Here is an 18,804-nt window from a genome sequence, read left to right as displayed (position 1 = left end):
CTTATACTTATTCGCACATATAGTGCTGGAATTTGTTGGCCAACACGGGCTAACCGATGCCTTGAACCTCGGCTGGGAAACAGCTAAGGTGAACTGATTGTGTCGGACTAGTGCTCAAGCAATTGATTTGCATATGCTCCCACCCGAGATCCCGGGGCTTTGTGAGCCGGCGGAACACAAGAACAACAAGTGCATCTGAAATGGCTGCCTCTTAAAACTTCATGGCATTGGCAGTAAAAACGACAATTGCCGAGCGCAACTGTTCATAAACATTGAGTGCAGCTTGGCAACTACATACAACTACAGCATCAGCATCAGCAAACAATGACAAGGCCATCCAAGGGGCGGTGGGTGCGGTGGATGCTGCTCGGCCGTGGAATGGGAGGGGCTGGTTGCACAAGTCGATTTTATTTAATTGCGCACAGCCACAAAATGCACACCCCCTTGGAGTCCCCAGAAATCCAACGACCTCCCACCATCACCCCCAACCCCCGCACATTGTACACCCAATATTCTGGTTTTACGAGCGCCGGGCGCCAGATTCGAAGCAGCCCAGCTATCGTCTCCGTCGACATGAGCGCACACACATTAAGCAGCTCAGCAGCTCAGCAGCGGCATCTCCCGTCGGACCTACACTGCAAAATCGGCGTTGCAGGGATTAAACATATATATCTTGCAACGAAAACTGAGCTTAGCTGCAACATAAATCGTTTGACAGGCGCTTAAAAATGTTTCCTCAGCTCAAAGGAGCTTTACTATGGCACAACGCTACCACAGTTCTTTCAGGCTGCTTGCAAACCAACTGAGATCTAAATATGTACCTTTTAAATTGTTAAATTCAACTTACAAATACCATGTATTAATCTATTATAATTCCTTACAGTTATATTTTGTATAATAAATATATGAAACATAATAAATATTTGGTAGTCAGGAGTAATATGTGAAATCGTGGTACGATTTTAATTAAAACCGTAACTCTAAGATAAGATAAGAAGATTATTCAAAACAAGAAATTGAAAAAAAATAATATATTAAATTTTTTTGTATTTTAATTTTGTTCCGATTCGGCTTGATCCGACTTATATACCACATGGAACGACAACTTTTGGGTAAGTTTCATGCAGTTAGCTTTAAAACTGAGAGACTAGGTTGCGCAGAAGCAACGGAACGGACGGATAGACATGATGCTGATCAAGAAAATATATCCTTCTTAAGGTCAAAAATAACATAAGTAATACCCATAGCAAGGACATAAAAATATTAGCATTTCGAAAACTATTGGAAAAACAATGAAATATGTTTCATATTTTAAAATTTCAACCGAAATGTGAAATTAACTTTATTTGTTTAGTATTTTATTTAGAAATCTAGGTTTTACCAAGAAATAAATTTTAAAAATGGAAATTACTACAAGCTTTGCATCTTGAGATAAAATTTGAATAAATTTTTAGACCTGTTTAACTAAATAAAGGTTTTAAAAAAATGTTTAATTAAAAATTCAAATACCAGGGGTACAAAAGTTATATAAATTCTAACAATTTTTAAAAAGCTTTCATAAATAAACTCTGAAAAACTTGACCAATTTTTAATTGTGTACTTTTTATGACCAAAATGAGTTGACAATGGCTGGAATTGAGCCAAGACACGACAGCACTACAGGGCCTCAATTTTCGCTGGCTACGATTTGCAATCTCCGAACTGGAACTTGGCCAGTTTCCTAAAATGATTGTTGCGGCTGCCCTGCCCTACGGCTAGATGTGAGTACTAAAAGCCGACTTTAGGAATTCCACAGCCAGTGGCTTGAAGTTTGAAAGCAGTACCGCTTTTCAATTTCAATCGCATGCAAATGAGTTGGGTCGATGGCTGATTTGGCTGGCGGCATGTGATGGCCTCGCACCTCCGAGTCACCCGATTCAATTGAAACGTTTCGCAGCCAACAAGCTGCAAAACAGCCGGAAGCGCAACTCACTCGAGTCATTTCGGGGCAACCTACCCGACAAACAAAAAAAAAAAAAAACTGGCAGGAAAAACCTGAAGTCGAAGTCCTGGCCAAAAGTATAACAAGCAGGACAGCAAATCATTTGTAAACACTTGAGCACAAAGGGAGCGGAGAAGCCAAAACACAAATCAAAAGATAAACGGTCTGTCGGGGAGGCAAAGATGAAAAATTGAAATGGCCGGGCGGCAGAGGGTCCGAAATCCCCGGACTCGGAATCCCTGGACTCGGGACAGCATGTTGCGTAAATAAAGTGCGAATTTCCAAAAGCTGTGCAGACAAATGAGCGACCACTCAAGATGACAAGTGACCGTCCATGATCGAGGGCAGCGGGAAAAGCGGAAATGCGGAAAAGCGAGGAACAACGAGCAGCTGCCCCACGCAATCTGTTAGTGTCAAACATATGAGGGAAATGGAAGTGGAACGGTGCCTCGGGGCTATGCCAATGAAGCTCTGACGACGGGATCTTAGTAGAAAGAAACTTTGCAATATAAAAACCCAGCACCAGGCGAAGAAAACGAAATTCTCCAATAGCAAATTGAAAAAAATTCCTTCGAAGCAGAGCAAAAAGTTTGCCGGTTTTCGAGGGGCGAAACTTTGGGCTCTGCTTTAAATGTCGATAAAAGTTTCTTCGGACGCTATGGTAATAATATTTACCCCACACCAGTGAACCAAATCCCATCCAGAGTAACAAGTCCTGCGGGCTGATGCCACGCTTAATCTTTTGGACTGCTATTTTCAATAACGATTATTAGCCGCATCTAGCATCTAGTATACAAGAATTCTCCCCGGGGTCCGCCGCTTACTGTTTATTGAAATATTCAACATATTTAGCCCGGCCGGCGCAGAAAACTTAATTAAATATATTTAAAGCTGATTAATAACAAAATTAAAATCAAACATCAGACCGCTGAAGGCCGAAAATATCCTCATTAATATTAACAACTTAATTAAAGCCAGCGCCGCCCACATTTCCGCCCGGCGAGTTGTCCACCGCCTGGCCCGATTATATTTGCAATTATGCAAAGTAGCTGCTAGTTGGATACTACCGCTGTTTGTATGTTGTTGGCCGTGATGGCTGTCAATGCGTGCGCAAAGTTTAATATTAATAAATTTTTAATCAAAGCCCTCACCGGGGCGTCAACCTGTGTGAAGTGGTTGCGGTGGTGCTGGCGGCCCTTTGAGGTGTACTGGTGGTGTTGGTGGAGGTGATGGAGGTGATGGAGGTGGTGGAGGTGGCCAAGTGTCTGACAGACCGCCTGCGGTCCACCTGGACTTAAATGGAGGAGGAAGGCATGTCAGTCAGTGCAGTGGTCAAGCCAATTAAGGCGTCGGCCTTCACAGAAACTGAGAAATTAAATGGAATTAAGGCTTAAGAGAAGCGAAATAAATGTACGATGTGTACGAAAAGGCGGTAAACAAGTTTTTGTCTTAAATAAAATTACATATTTATTTAAAAATATAAATAAAACAAGTTTGTTAGCATTTTTTTTAGAATAAAAGTTTATTAAAGGATGGTGCTCAGGGAAATATCAAATATGTTTAATCCCGTAACTTAAATAATTATTTTAATATTATGCGGACTGGAGGTCCTACCGACCTTTCCACTGGTAAATACAGATTCAATACCAGGCAGCCTCATTTCCGTACGCCACTTTTCACCCCTTCAAAATCAGCGCCCCTGGCATTTGTTACACGTTTATTTGCATGAGAAAGAAATCACGTCGCACACGTGGCTGACACACAAATCTTTGAGCTACCGCTACCTTTATACACACAAAAACATCTTGGCACTGGCACACATATTCATACATTTTTTTTATTTTCGTAAATTGTGCGCAAAAGCGTAAAATCATCTTTATGGCGGAGCCGTCTGCCTTGGGTTCGGGCCTTCTTGTCTGCTGGCCATCTTCACAAGAGGGCTCCCGTTGCTGAAATGGCGTATCCTTTGAAGGAGTATCATCTCCCTGCTTGGGTGAGTCCAAAAAATTATGGTAGGCGTTTTCTTTCAACTAACTGACTACAGTAGTATACGATTTAATATTTAGCACATTTCATATATGATTGTTAAAATTATTATTTATTGCTTATAGTTATTAAAACCATTTATAAACAGTCTAATGTTATTTTAAATACCAATTTATTAAAAAATATTCATTAAAAATTAAAAGTCTTAAGCTACCATTATTTTTGATATAAAAATTGAATTATTATCTTTAAAATATAAAATTCAAATGTTTTGAGCCATGCGAGTGGACAATATTTTTGAAAAGTTTCTTAAATAATTAGACATTGCTAATAAGCTAGGACTATCTTTTAGTTAACCCGTCACTTGTAGAGTGAAATGTGTATTGTATTCGTTAATGAGTATGTCACTGGTAGAAGGTAGCGTTTCCGACCCTATCAAATATATATATTCGATCTAGCCATGTCCGTCTGTCTGTCTGTCCGTCTGTACGAAAGCCAAGCTCTTGGACACTATAAAAGCTTGATTTGGGATTTGAATTGCAGTGCAAGTTTATTTCAAAACGGAGCCACGTCCACTCTAAAGCCCACAAATGGCAAACGAATGTCACGTCTCTCTCAGACATGTTAGATCTTAGCGATTGGACTCTGTGTGTGTGTGTTTTGGTCATATCTCACGGTAGACACAAAGATTTAAAAAATCGAGCTATTATTTTAGAAGTTATTGCGCCGACGCTCTGCAATTTTGTTCGACAAATGGCGCCACCTAAATTCCGATTTTTCGTGGGGGACCATTTTGTTTGAAATTTGATAGCTGAGTAAAGGGATTTTTTTAGTCGGGGAACCATAGCTTCCTTCTTGTTTCTCCTAATATTGTATGTAATTTTGTTTTTGGACGCAGAGAATACCTTTTTAAGATCCCTAACACCGGAAACCCCTCAGGGCGTCCCTGTCTTTTCCTGCTCTATGACTAATTGATCGAGGATGACGGAAGGTGGCTGCCACACCACATCCTCTTAAAGTTGCCGCCTGCAAGCTGAGTCATCAGTCATGCATAATGCAGAAAAGCGGAGAGCCCAGATGCAGCTGCTGCAATACCTGCATATCGCAAAGAGAAAGTGCCGGCGACAGCGGGGAAAAGGGAAAGTACAGAAAGCATGTCAAGTTGCGGCACATTTAAAATTTATGCCAGAGATTCGCACTCTCTCTGTCGCTGGTGAATGGGAAAGGGCTGGCTACTGCCACACGCACATGGCTCATAAATTTTTATTGTGTGGCAAAGATGGCCCACTGCCGCCGCCCATTCCTCACTGGGCTAGCCAAAATAAACATGAATCCGCAGCACACTTTTGGGCGCACAAAATGAGAGCGGAGGACGACGAGCAGGATGTCTAGAGTGGGGAATACACAAAGTAATGAAGCAAAGTGCCTTCGCACGCCATTCAGCGCAAAATCAACTGGTCGAGGACCGGAGTGCAGTTGCTGGAGTTGGGCCCCTGCTGGCGGGGCCCGGCGGCAAATAAATTCATTTCACTGTCTGGAAAACGTCGGGCGGCGCATCGGGACTGACGTATGGACGTGGACGTGGACGTGGACATGGACGTGGACGTGGACGGATGCCTTGGCCTAGACATGGTGCAGGAAGTGTTATTTAAATGCAGGATATTGTATGAAGAAATTTATTATCGTGCCGCCGTCCTGACATTAAGAAAAAAAATATTGAGATATAAATACGGGCAGCGAGCTGCCAGACAACGATGCTCAAAAGTAATTAAAAGCCAAACAATTCCGGGCCATATATTTTATAATGGTCCGAGACATTGCTGCACAAATTCCTTTAATTCATTCGATGTCCCAGAAAGCGACTTTAATTTCCACCAAAGTACACAGTTTAAATTTTTGATGGGCTTGCGGTGGCATGCATCAAAACTTCTGGTTGTATCGAAATATTTAATCGAATTACAATTCCATTTGATGCCCGACATGGACAACATTTGTTGTTGGCATTTGTTTGTTTTAGCTACATTTATTATATTTTTCATAGACCAAAACTCTAAGCTGACCAAAAAACCAGCGCTTTTATCTGTTTGATTTCATGTATAGAAAATAGAAAAGGGAAATTACTCTGTGTAGAAGCGGAATTTTGCAAATATCAAATAATAGTTTAGCCTCAAATATAAAAAAACTGAGGTCAGTGTGAAAAAGTGTAATACCTAAAAACTTTATTTTCATTCGCATCATATCATTCATTCAATTGAAAAAGCTTATGCTAAAGCTCTATTATCATAGATGTAAAACATTTCAATGTATAATGTCAGAGTATAACCAGTTTCGACTTTATCTAATTTTATTTGCTTACTTGTTTTTTAAGGTCTATTTTGTTCAGCTCTGATGCAGATAAAAAATGCATTGAATGTTTTTTATTTTACGCCCGCGTTCAGAACATGCAATAAGCTGGCATTTAAATATTTGCATTCTCCCTGAATCCTCTTTTATTTGCATTGTTTTTACATAGATAAAAGGGAGCGGTGATAAGGGAAGCGCGGCTGACAATTTGTTTCTCTGTTGAAAAGCTTGCACTTGAATAATTGAACAAAAGCTGCTGGCAATTGAATATTAATGAGCAATTAGTGGAGGACCCTCGACAAACACTAATAACCATAGTACAAACTAAGCCAAATGCAATTCGCTCGGTCCACACTGCGTATGGGCAATATTTATGGGGAACGCACACCCGAAAGAGCCATAAAACATGCCAAAGAGTTAACCAAGGTGCCAACACAGACTCGAGCTATATAAATTATTTGCAGCAGACTGATTGGCAAAAGCAATTGCAGGCGGGCAGGGAAATGGAAATGGAAAATGGGAAACAAAACCGGGCTAGCAATCCGACTGAAGCTGTATGCGTATACATAACAGCTGCAACCGCAAAGGGAGGGGGGGGGAGAAACCGAGAGGAAAAACTAAAGAAGGGCGGAACAAGGAGGCCAATGAAAGGCCGTTCAGGACATGGGAACAAGGCGCAAACACTCGACTGCAAAGATAGAGAAAAATGGCGCATGAAATGAAGCGGAAATGGTGCAAAAAGGAACCCAACAACAAGGCCGAGAGGGGCGGAGCGGAACCGGAAGTGGGACTTGGAATGCCGAGAAAGTGGCATGGCAGCGAGGAAAGGGCGGTCGGCAGCCACTTACAGAGCTGAACTAATATGTACATTAGTATCTTTTGAATGCATGCGAACAACTGATAAATGTCTGGTCATGTTTGAATCTACTCACACACACTTCTACACTTGCACATCTGGTCGGTGGGGGTGTGTGAGTTTGCGGTGAATGAAATCGAGCGTCGCATGAAAAATGTATGCCATTTATTTTACTTTATTTTAGTTTGCCCCACCGCCATCCACTTTTCCTGGGCCCCTTTTTCACGTACAGCAAACAGCTGGCATTGGCAAAGGGCAAACAATGAGGCATTGCTTTGGTTTGCATTCGGAAAACTGCACTTTGATGGAGCACACACACACCCACCCACACCATCGCCTCACACACACAATGGCGTGTACCACAGGAGGGTGGATTGATAAGTTCTGCTAGATTGTCTGAATTTTAATGTTGGTTACCAAATCTACCTTATATACATAAAGTAAAAAAAAGTGTAAATTCAATATTCGAATCTTTAAATGTCTGGTCAGATTATAAATCTGATTAAGACGTTTATTATGAATGTCACAAAGGTTTATTTTGCAAATTTACTAAGACTTATATTGCCGATTATGGTTATTTTTTAGTGGAAAAGTTACTAAAGTTATAGATTTAAATGTTAATTAAATACCTTTTAGTATTAAAGCAAACCGAATATTAAACACGATAAGAATGTCTTAATAATACCAGCTACCAAATAATATTGTGATAATCAAATAAATGCCTACTTACCTTTTAAATGTTACAACCACACAAAAACGGCATAATAAAAAAAAACTTCAAATTATAATCCTACTTAAATTAAACTAAAACCATGGTAATGTAATTATTAACATATTTAAGTGGTTTATCCAATATGAAAAATATAGATTTCAATAACTTTTCATTTTAAACCTTAATTTTTGCATAAAAAAAAAAAAAATGAAAGTGTAACCCAGTACCGAAAATATATATCATATTTCAAAGTGAACAATTTCAAATTCGCCATGTTTTTTCTCTGGGTTTATGACAAAAATGTCTGTAATAAATTTACAAAGACAAATGTTTGGAGGGACACTACAGAAATGATTGGCTTAAATATTATTTAAATGTATTTTAATTTACCACATAACCCACAGAAAGTTTTTACTTTGAACTAAAGGGCCCACCCTCTCGTTTTAGTTATTTGCTTGATTTATGACTTGGCAGGGTAAACAAGCAAGGCAAAAAGTGCGAGTGCCTGGAAACTGCTTCCCAGCAAAAGGCGGCATCCACAACTATTGCATAGATAGGCAATTTTCGTAATTGCTGCGATGCGGATGTGAATGCGAATGCGAATTCGAATCCGAATGTGATGAAGAGGGGAACATGGTCAGGAGCAGAGTGCGGTGAACCAAAGTTGATTTATAGTCCTGTGCGTCCGGCGCCGCTGCTTCAAAGGACACACTGCATAAATATGCGATAAGCCCGACTATAAAAAGCGACTGACATTCCCGCACAGAAGCACACACACACACACACACAGATAGAAAACAGTTGGCATACACTTGCATAATGTATGCAGGCGACTGCCGGACAAGTTGCGAACCGCAACAAGTGCACTCACCATGGCCAGAAGGATCAGACAGGTGCGGCTGGGTGTGCATTTAAGCGACATGTGTCGTCTTCACACTCAACTGCACTTCAAACGAGCCCTGCTCACGTAGCCAGCACCTAAACTCTCCATCTCAGTTGGCTTTCACTACAGTAAGGCCTCCCTAACCGTTGTTCGGCATAAGTCAACTTTCGGGTACCACCAGACAATATAAAGAATTACATGAATTCTGGTTGGTGAGGAACAATGATAAAGCTATTTCAATTTTGTATTTTTGAAAATATAAGTTTTATTTACTTTATGTACCGTAGCATATTTTATTACATATTAAAAATATTGATAAAGATTAATATAGAGAGTGATGTCCCTGAAATCTTTTAAGATTACAGATTAGTCGGTATCCCATAATATTGCTCATAGCTTTTTTTTAAATTTAGATTAGGTGTTTTGAATTAAGTTACACTAAAATTGAAATGATGGTGATGAACATCTTAGATATGGCTTTATCAACTTAAATTATCCAATTTCAATTATTGGAAAATTAAATTATAAAAGTAAAAGTTTGTTATAATTTTTCAAAAGTTCGAACTAGCAAAGTCCGACTTAAAAAAGTTCGCCTGTAGTTACCTTGAACACTAGTGGGCTGGCATAAACTTCCGCATTAAGTCGACTTTGAACTTGAAAACGTTAGTTACACGGCTAAAAGCGCATGCTGGCATTTGAAGGTTATTACGGGCGAAACTTTATGTACGCACCTACAACGAAGGGCTTTTCCCCACCCAGAAAAAACCATGGCTGTTGCGTAATAGGGCCTCTTTACTCGCCTCCTCCTCAGCGAAACTAAAAGGGAGTCCCTTTTGTAGTTCGCCTTCTGCTTCTGCAGATTTTCACCCAAAGGCTAACACGTTTTCTCTTAAGCTGAAACGAAATCATATTTGACTAAAAAAAGGCTAGTGCAAGTTGCTACTAATGAGAAATGATAGGTGGAAAATGTGAAGTTTCAAAGGAAAAGAACAAAATGGAAATACAATCAAAGAGCAGGAGCTTATCAATGTCAGAAATCCTTGAGTTTAAGTTTTGCAAACTTATTAACTTGTTGCTCCAAAAGACATAATTCCTTCTTTAGTTTCCGTCCATAATAATTCAAGTTCTGTTAACAGATTTGCACTTTATCTATGTGTCGCTTATATCATTCCACTTTCAGGACAGAACAAATCATATCAGTAAGTTGGACATCCCTCCCTCTGACGTACAGTGCGATACTGGGACCTAGAATATAAGCTTCATGGGCATTAAACATGCAACATTCTCGCTGTGGGTTTTATGTCGCCACAACGTATTCCACACATGCAGGCCACCTACACACAGTTGTGGTAAAATATTTATCAATAAACGAGTATTTTTGGATTATGGAATAATAATTATAACAATTCACAAAATGAATGAAAAAAGTAAATGAACAAATTGAACAGTCTTTAATTATTAAACTTGTTATTGAATATATTTATATTTATACTCAAAACACAGCATTTAAATTGTTTTATATGAACGAAACTATTTAACAATGACTATGTACCTTTGCTAGGCATTTAATCTAAATCTGTAATTATTGACGTATAAAATGTCAATGGCCTTGATAAACATTTTTTACAAAAATGAAAATTAAAAGACTTTTACTAATTTCTTGTTTTAAAAATTATGAAATTTCTCAAACCAAAAAACTATAAATAATTTTAAAACGCCAAAGGGAGGAAAACATTTTCATTTGCTTGAAAAGATTTAATCAGGCATTTTAAGCTTTCAACCATAAATTTGCTTAGCCAAAAAAAACAAAAATTTAATGCAATTCAATTTATTAGAAATACTGATACTAACTACCATGTTGACCGCAATTGTAGCCACTCACTTGTAACTAAATGCGATGACATTCTACCAGGCGGCATCGCTCATGGGATTTTCGGTCTTTTCCCTTATTTTTATGCGTTTTAAATTTATTTTGCTGCCGCTGTCGCAACATTGGGACAATGGGGGAGGGGCAAAGTGGCGGAGGCGGAAGGCGAAAGACGAAAGGAGCCATTGGCAATGGCGCCTGTCGCACGCACGCAAAACTTCCGCCATTCACAGACGCACACATGAACTTGTGTGCGTGTGCGAAAGTGCGTTCATGTGAGCGTGTGTGTGGCAGGCCTGAGGCAAAAAAGAGAAGTAAAGGAAAATAAAGAAAACAACGCGTGGCTTGCCAGTCTTCATATTTGTTTATCGTGCCAAGTGATTCCGTGTAATTGCAGAAATTGCGTTAAATTATTTAACAAGCGGGCGCAGCGGCAGCATTTCAAATTCATTTACACTTTACGCACAATGCGAAGTGGAAATTGAATACAATAAATTTCGCTGGCAAAAATACCGCAGACCCACAGGATATTGTTTTCCACCAAACACGAGGGGCAACAAATAAAAAGCAGCCGCAGAAATGAAATTCGCCCTTTATTAGTATTAGTTGGCCTATGTACGAAAATTTATTGTCTAATTGAATTTTTATTGCAGAATGCAGACACCAGAAGGCAATCGGATGCGAAATTTACTTCAAGGATATGAAAATAGCACATCAAATGGGTCATAATACACGACAGCAAACGGAAGAGCTTAAATAAACCAAAAAGAGTACAAAACAGCAGTAACAACAAAGCCAAGTCGGCAACAATCAACAGCACAAAAGCAACAGCACAACACTGCCACAGAGAAATCTAAAAAAAAAAAGCACAAATAAGAGGAAGTCGGAAAGAAAAGTGAAAGCCAAAAGTGAAAGCCGAAAGCCGAAAGCCGAAATTGTAAACGCTCCATGTAAACACTTGAAAGCTCGTTAGGATAATACATCCTGCCCGGCACCAAGCACACGCTGGCACAAAAAAACGCAGGGGAGAAAGTAGGGAAAGTGTCACCATGCGCCGTCCCGCGTGTCTGAGTGGCCGCCAGCTGAAACAACGGGCCCACCTCAAATACCCACCCACCCACTCATACACACACATGCGCCAGCAGGCCATTGCCATTGCCATCGCCATTGCCATCGCCATCGCCGTTGCATAGTCGCACTTCCGTTTCCGTCTACTCCTCATTTCCGCTGCGGCTGCAATTAAGCGGAGCGAAGCATCCCGAAAAACACACCGTATATCCACAAAATGGCGCACGAGACCACTTTTAATGGTGGGTACACATAGCACATGGGTCATTTAGTCCACATTTTATAGTGGTTTAGTGTGTGCCTTCTTTATTTATGTGTATTTAAAAATTACATTTAAATTAGCAATGTTTTTGTTTTCAAAGGTAAAAAGGTCAAACAATTAAATGATTACGCCAGATTCTCGACTTTTGTATGCGTTTTTTATCGAATACCGTATTCATGAAAATTTTGTTGAATCTTTTTTGTGATTGCCATAGCATATGGTGCTTTCTAAAACTGCTATAGCGACTTGGTTTATAAAGGAAAAGAAAATTAGGTGCCAATATTATTGTCAAAGTCTCATAAATTTAAAACGAATTTTCTTTGTACTGAATGTGTAGTTATTTAGACTAACATGTTATTTGTTTTGCTAGTCACGTTCTAAATAAGTATCTGACTTTGCTTATTTTGTTTGTTTTTTTTTTTTGTCACTGTGAAATCGTTGTCTTCAATTATGTACATCTGTATTTCTACTCTAACTCAGATGCGCTCGACTACATTTACATAGCGAATAGCGTGAATGACAGGGCCTTTCTGATAGCCGAGCCACATCCCGAACAGCAGAGCATCGATGGTCAGGAGCAGGTGCAGGACGAGGAGGAGTTTGAGGACATGGCGGTCACGGAGGATGCTGGGCTGGAGGATACGAATAACAACAACAGCAAGCGCTACTACAGCTCCGGGAAGAGACGCGCTGACCTTGTGAGCTCGCTGGCGCTGAAACCGCCGCCCACCGATGCGAGCACCACCACCGGCTCACCCTTGGCCACCGCCGCCTTGGCCGCAGCAGCCGCCAGTGCCTCGGTAGCGGCAGCAGCTGCCAGGATCACGGCCAAGGCGGCGCACAGGGCGCTGACGACCAAGCACGACCCAGGATCCTCGCCGGCGCCCTCGCCAGCCCTCCAACTGATCGACATGGACAATAACTACACCAATGTGGCCGTCGGCCTGGGCGCCATGCTGCTGAACGACACACTCCTCCTCGACGGCAACGACTCGAGCTTGTTCGGGGAGATGATGTCCAACCGGAGTGGCCAGCTGGATCTGACCAACGCGAGTGCGGGCCTCAATATGACCACGAGCAAAGTGGCTGAGGACGACTTCACTCAGCTGCTGCGAATGGCCGTCACTTCGGTGCTGCTTGGACTGATGATTCTGGTCACCATAATTGGTGAGTACACACTGAAAGCGAGAGTTGCACTCAAAAAATTAATGCCATACTTAAAAATTTTAAAATAACGGGCTCGTTATTACCTCGAAGAGAAAAAGCAACACAAATTTTACATATTTCTTATTAAAGTTATTAAACTCCTTGTTATAACAATTGCTAAGGAGTTCCCTGACCGAACTTAAAAACAAAATCTTTAAGAAACATTTTAAATCTTAGAAATACTATAGCATATAAATTGCAATATTTTTCGTACTTACTCCAATTTAAAAACAAAATCTTAAAACAAAATTTGCACTTTTAAAAATATACAAAAGCAAAAATTTGCAATATATTTCGTATTTGTTTGAAATTAAAAACCAAACCTTGAAACAACTATTAACACTTAAATTTATGTTAACTTATCGTTTAGCAAAACTTAGTTAATAACTGGTTCAACAATAAGTAAACAAATTTTTAAACATCTTTACAATTCTTTGAGTGTAAGTCGAAGCCCAAACATAGACATAATTATTTCAGCCCCTATCCCAGCCAAGCCCCCCGAAACAAATTCCTCGAATGCCAGTCTCAGGCACGCGCCTGCCGCCTGCCTGCAAATCCGTGGGGAATATGGCAAACAATTCAATAAGAAGGACGCAAAGGGACTCGAGGGGCCTCGGCTTCAGTTGTAGATAATAAAATACGCGTAACTGATATTTATGATACTGGCAGGGCATTTTATATTATTTATTATTGTTGTTATTATGGCTCAGATGCTGAAGCAGCAGCATCGGCTCAGTCTCAGTTATTAATAAGGCAGCTCAATGACGAGGAACGAAAAGCGGAATGGGAAGGGAGCGTTCGCATTGGGAACGAGAACAAGAACAAGAACCAGAACCAGAACAGAAACAGTAACGCTTTTGTTGTTAGCTACATTCATTACACGCATTTAGCCATAAATCCGATGGCAAACAAACCGGCATCCATCTAGGCAAGGACATGCCGCATTAAAATTGACAGTCAATCAATCAATCACAGTACCCCGCCCACATCAATCCAATTGCTGCGCAAAACTTAATGTTCACGTTGTAAAATCCGAAACAAAATGTATAAAAATCAGGCAGTAACAAATGAAAATGAGGCGAGGAAGCAAAATAAGCAGAGCAGCCAGCTGAAATTGATTTCATTAATTTAAGTAGATTTCATTTCATTTCATTACATTTCATTTAAAACGGGCAGCACAAAAGTCAAGAGGCAAATAAAAATAACGAGCGCTAAAAAGTATGCTACGATTCTTAGCGTCACTCCCAAAAGATCCGAGCTGAATTGAGCCCTGAGCTCTGAGCCCGAAGCCATTCACATGTCCCGCTTCCTCTCACTTGTTTTCATTTTGATTTCCTACTAATTTGTGTTTATTTAGTTTTTCCTCTTCCGACGTCCTTTCCTTCCGTACCATTCCGCCCTTTAGTTTTCTTTTCTGGCCTCGCTTTTGAACTTCTGCAGTTTTTGTCGCCGACCAAGTGGGACGGCAGCACCATTTAGCATTTAAAAAGAAAATGCTAATGAGTTTCAATGCTAATTTTGGCTAGATTGCTTCACGCTTTTGGTCACTCTGCAGCACACAAAAAAAAGTACCCGGAACAAGCTGTCGAGCGAGGGGATGCCTTAAAATGTACGACTTTAATTGTTATAATTTTTGACCTACTTATTATTCGTATCTAAAATGATATGGCTGAGACTTTAAGAATAGAATCTAAAAACTGATGTGAAGCTTTTAAAATTAAAACTTCTTTGTATATTAAAGTAAATAGTAAAAAGTTTAGAAGTATACATAAGTTCGCTTATTATTTCTTACTTAATTAAGATACAGTTGCTTAAAATGTTTAAATGTTATTGTTTTAGTAGATAAGTTTGCTAAATTAATTCGATGTAAATATGCCCTTAACAGATGACGCCACTTACAATTCTGTTAGCGCGGTAGCCTTAAAAACGTTTTAACCATGATAACCTTAATCTCTTGATACCTTCTGAAATAATTAATCGATTTTGAAAATTTTATAAGACGTCGGAAAAATATTGTTTTTCATTATTTTATTTTAGCAAATAATGAAATATAATTTTCTTAGCGTGTACTTGTTTTAGTAATGGTTATGGTAAGGTTTTCAAGATTTATTATTTATGTTCTTTTAACATTTGCTAGTAAGACTTTACAAGCACACACCTTTGAGGATTGCAATGGCTTGAGCGACACCCGTGGAGAAGACACTGCATGGAACTCAAAAACGCAAACAGCTGGCAGGCATGAGGCTTGTCTAGTTGCCTTCACTTTGACACTCAAGTATCTAATTGCATGTGCCTGGTGTTTGTGTGTGTGACTGCGTGCCTGTGTGTCCCCGGGCAGAGGTTGTATGTGTGTGTGTGTGTGTGTGCGAGCCCTCCTGCCGTCGACTGTCGGCGGATTCAATGCCACAAATTGCATGTCTCGCACCTGTAGTGGCTGGCTTTCTTTTTGCAGCCTCAAGTGCGCCACAAGTAGTCGGTGACAGTGGCGGAAAAGTGGGACGGAGGTGGTGAAAAAGTCGGGGAAAGTCAAGAAAAATAAGCGCACCGGCAGACATCAAAGGTGGTGTCCTCTCCCGAGTCCCTTGGGCAGCCCCTCACGTCAATTTCACACCCTTCGCCCTGAGCTGGGGCTTTTGGCAAAGTTTACGACGGCGCGATTAGCTCATGTCGTTTATTTTGGCTTTTGTGAACTTTGTCTTTGTCTGCTCAAGTCAGCTCAAGTGCAACTGAAATTGCAACAGTGCAATGGTGGGAGACAAGCTTAATAAGATTCCCATTTCGTTGGTGTCCTGGCTCTCGGGCTTTCAAAGAAGTTTGCCATGCCAATCCCCGAAAACTTTATCTGTTCCGTTGTGGTTCTTGGTTTCGTTTCAGTCATCAGCTGCAGCTCGAATTGAATCGAAAACTTTTTGTCGCAAGTCAATTTTCGCAATTAGGCTGCTAAAAGCCCTGCACATAAAAACTCAACCCAAAAACCACACCCGATTTGTGCTCTTCATTTGATTGAGTTTTCGCTTCGATCCTTGCAGGCAATGTCTTTGTCATCGCGGCCATTATCCTGGAGCGGAATCTACAGAACGTGGCCAACTATCTGGTAGCTTCTTTGGCCGTGGCCGATCTCTTCGTGGCTTGTCTAGTGATGCCCCTTGGAGCAGTATACGAGGTAAGTAAAAGGTGTCAAAAAAGCGTCAGCGGTGCTGGATTTTTTTGTTATTATTTCCTTAAACACACATTACACAAAAAATCATTATTAGACTAAAGGTGGTGTGCCACAGAAATCATCTCGTAAAGTTTTCCAATAGTATGCAATAACAAAGCTTACATCATCTTACGAAGTAAATTCAATGGACTTTTATATCTTAAATATTTTGCGGGTTTTTTTTCTCCACACACTCTTATAAATCGTTTTCAAAACCTGGTGATTTATGTGGCTCCCCCATTAACAATTAGTTTTAAAATTCGTTGAGATTTTTAATTTTTTTTTTTTTGGTGTATGATTAAAGTTTCGAACTTCCGATAAATATTTGGTATAAAAAATCCCTTTTGTAGAGATGATGCCTTGTATTTTAAAACACTAATGTCGATATTTGTTGATCAGTAGTTCGGTAGCAAAAACCAATGTGCTGACAAACATTCCTCCTATGTAAAGCCATATGAAGACCAAAAAATAATCTACCGAAAGTGGTCTAAAATGATTTTGCACATCCGAGGGCAGCTTAAATAAGTTGTTGATTTCACGGTACTTTTTGAAACCCATCTGATCCCATTTCTGAAGGAGACCAGACTCAAAAACGGTACGGAAATAAGATAAGTACAAGAACCTAAGCGGTGACTTTGGAGAGATAGGTATTCGTATGGCACGGACCCTGGAGCAGAGTTCTTGCCCAGCGATCTGAAAGGGTTCTGTCTTTATATGCTGCTGGTATAGCCGTAATGCTTTCCAGTTGTGCGTTTTTACCACATAGGCGTAGTTGTGGTTTAAGCCGGTCATGTAGCGAAACTTTGTCCCCATATCCACAATAGTTACAAGATCTGCCAACGAACTGGGCAAAACATTGTCCTTAAAAACCTGCAGGATTGTTGGATCGGCCGTCAGAATCTTCAGACCACTAGCTCGCATCGTTTCAACGTTCGTGATCTGAGGCTCCCACATACCCGTTGTAAAAGCGGTGGACATCACTGATACAGTTGCACCCACCAAGAGTCCGAGGAAAAAAAATGAGAATACTTCCACTAACTTATCGGCCAAGGGCAATCGATCCAACTGACCACCGGGCAACGGAATAGCTAGATGAAAACGAAAGCTGCTGAAGATCGGGTCCAAAAGCGATCGTCTGCGGTGGGCGAAATACTTGATAAGGAACACACCCAGAATCGAAAGAGAAATGATTGGGTATGTAAGGCTATTAACATTCTTGTCGATATATCTGTACGGGGCCAACAGCCGATGATTCGGAACAACCACGCAAATCTGGGAGTCCGCCACCATGGGGCTAAACGACTTAAGGCTGTCGTTGTCCACCATATTGGCCACCAGATCGACGCTTTGATTACCGGGCAGCTGAACGACCTCGTATTGAGAGGTTTGCTGCCCCGAAACCGGAAGAATGTAAAAAGTGGCATTTAGGTAGCGTATGAACTCCACGATCATCAAGCCAATGCAGCCGGACAAACTTATATTTCCACCGCCAGTCAAAGCCGCTTGATCCGATGAATTGTACTGCAAGGATTTTTAATTAGTTTCGAGTGACAATAATTTAATAATATCAATAGCTTACCCAAAACACAGATGGTGGATCATTCACTACTTGAACGGAAAACTTGTAGCTATTCCTTCGCATGACCGACAAGAACTGTTCACCCACATCAAGACTAACTATGTTAATGTTTCTCAAAAAGAAATACGACCACTGTTCGATATTGGATCCGTTGCGAACAATGAGCACTGTTGTAATTATCGTCAGCTCCCAGCACCAAGCGAATAACGCGCGAATAGAGTCCATTCCAAAGCGTTTTTTCTCATTCCGCGGTGAAGAGTAGAGAAAGACGAAGAACACCTCGGTATTTTGAAGCGCCATGTCCTTGACGGCGGCCAGTGAGGGATCATCCAGGCCAGTGAAAATAACAATGACCACATAATTATCACTCGGATAGCGTTGATTAAACACTCCAAGTTCAGAGCGAACACTATAAAGTGGTAGAGAAATGCTGTCCATGGCACGTTGCTCAAGGGAAGGATTTAGATCGACGTTTCCCGTAAATGTAATAGCTCGGTCGAGTCCATAGGTTGTCTGCACTTTTTGAAGTATTTCAAACAAGACACTGATTTCCCTGTCCAGATTGGCCTCCATTTCTCCGACTGGTATCTGCATATGGCTGCTGGCCAGGAGGCCAAAAAGGATAAAGTTCCGCATGTAGAAACGACTCCCCATGGCTGCGTTTTTCTAACTTTGAACCCATCGCTCGACAGTTGACCCTTTATAAAGCCTGGCTGGCAGCCCTTGTTTGCTTTGTTATTAGAGGCCATTACATTTTACACTCCACACTTTGGCAGCATCAAATTTAATAAGCCATCAACTTTTATTGTCTATTTGACTAACCAGCTTTATGGCCACCCTCCTCCTCTTTTTCTGCACACAG

General features: G+C 40.6%; 2 protein-coding genes across 3 annotated transcripts in view; one reads left to right on the top strand and one right to left on the bottom strand.

The window, feature by feature from the left end:
* Positions 1-18,804, top strand: part of LOC108141599 (5-hydroxytryptamine receptor 2A) — a 63,537-nt gene that overhangs the window by 14,955 nt on the left and 29,778 nt on the right. The window contains exons 2-5 of one of the 2 annotated variants that reach the window (XM_041707325.1): positions 3,845-3,974; positions 11,282-11,938; positions 12,439-13,125; positions 16,194-16,327. In XM_041707325.1, the coding sequence (XP_041563259.1) occupies positions 11,914-11,938; positions 12,439-13,125; positions 16,194-16,327 (846 nt within the window). In that variant the 5' untranslated portion in view covers positions 3,845-3,974; positions 11,282-11,913. The remainder of the gene's footprint in view (positions 1-3,844; positions 3,975-11,281; positions 11,939-12,438; positions 13,126-16,193; positions 16,328-18,804) is intronic. The other variant, XM_041707324.1, reaches the window with a different exon arrangement.
* On the bottom strand, positions 16,739-18,701 carry LOC108141595. The gene is made up of 2 exons (XM_017265042.2): positions 17,943-18,701; positions 16,739-17,884 (listed from the first exon to the last, which is right to left on the bottom strand). Exons 1-2 carry the CDS (start codon positions 18,594-18,596, stop codon positions 16,739-16,741), a joined length of 1,800 nt encoding a protein of 599 aa, XP_017120531.1. The 5' UTR covers positions 18,597-18,701.

Source organism: Drosophila elegans, unplaced genomic scaffold (genome assembly GCF_018152505.1).
Source record: "Drosophila elegans isolate 14027-0461.03 unplaced genomic scaffold, ASM1815250v1 contig_133, whole genome shotgun sequence".
NCBI lineage: Eukaryota > Metazoa > Arthropoda > Insecta > Diptera > Drosophilidae > Drosophila > Drosophila elegans.
Note: the sequence above shows the minus strand (reverse complement) of the source record. Positions and strands in the feature narration are given on the sequence as shown.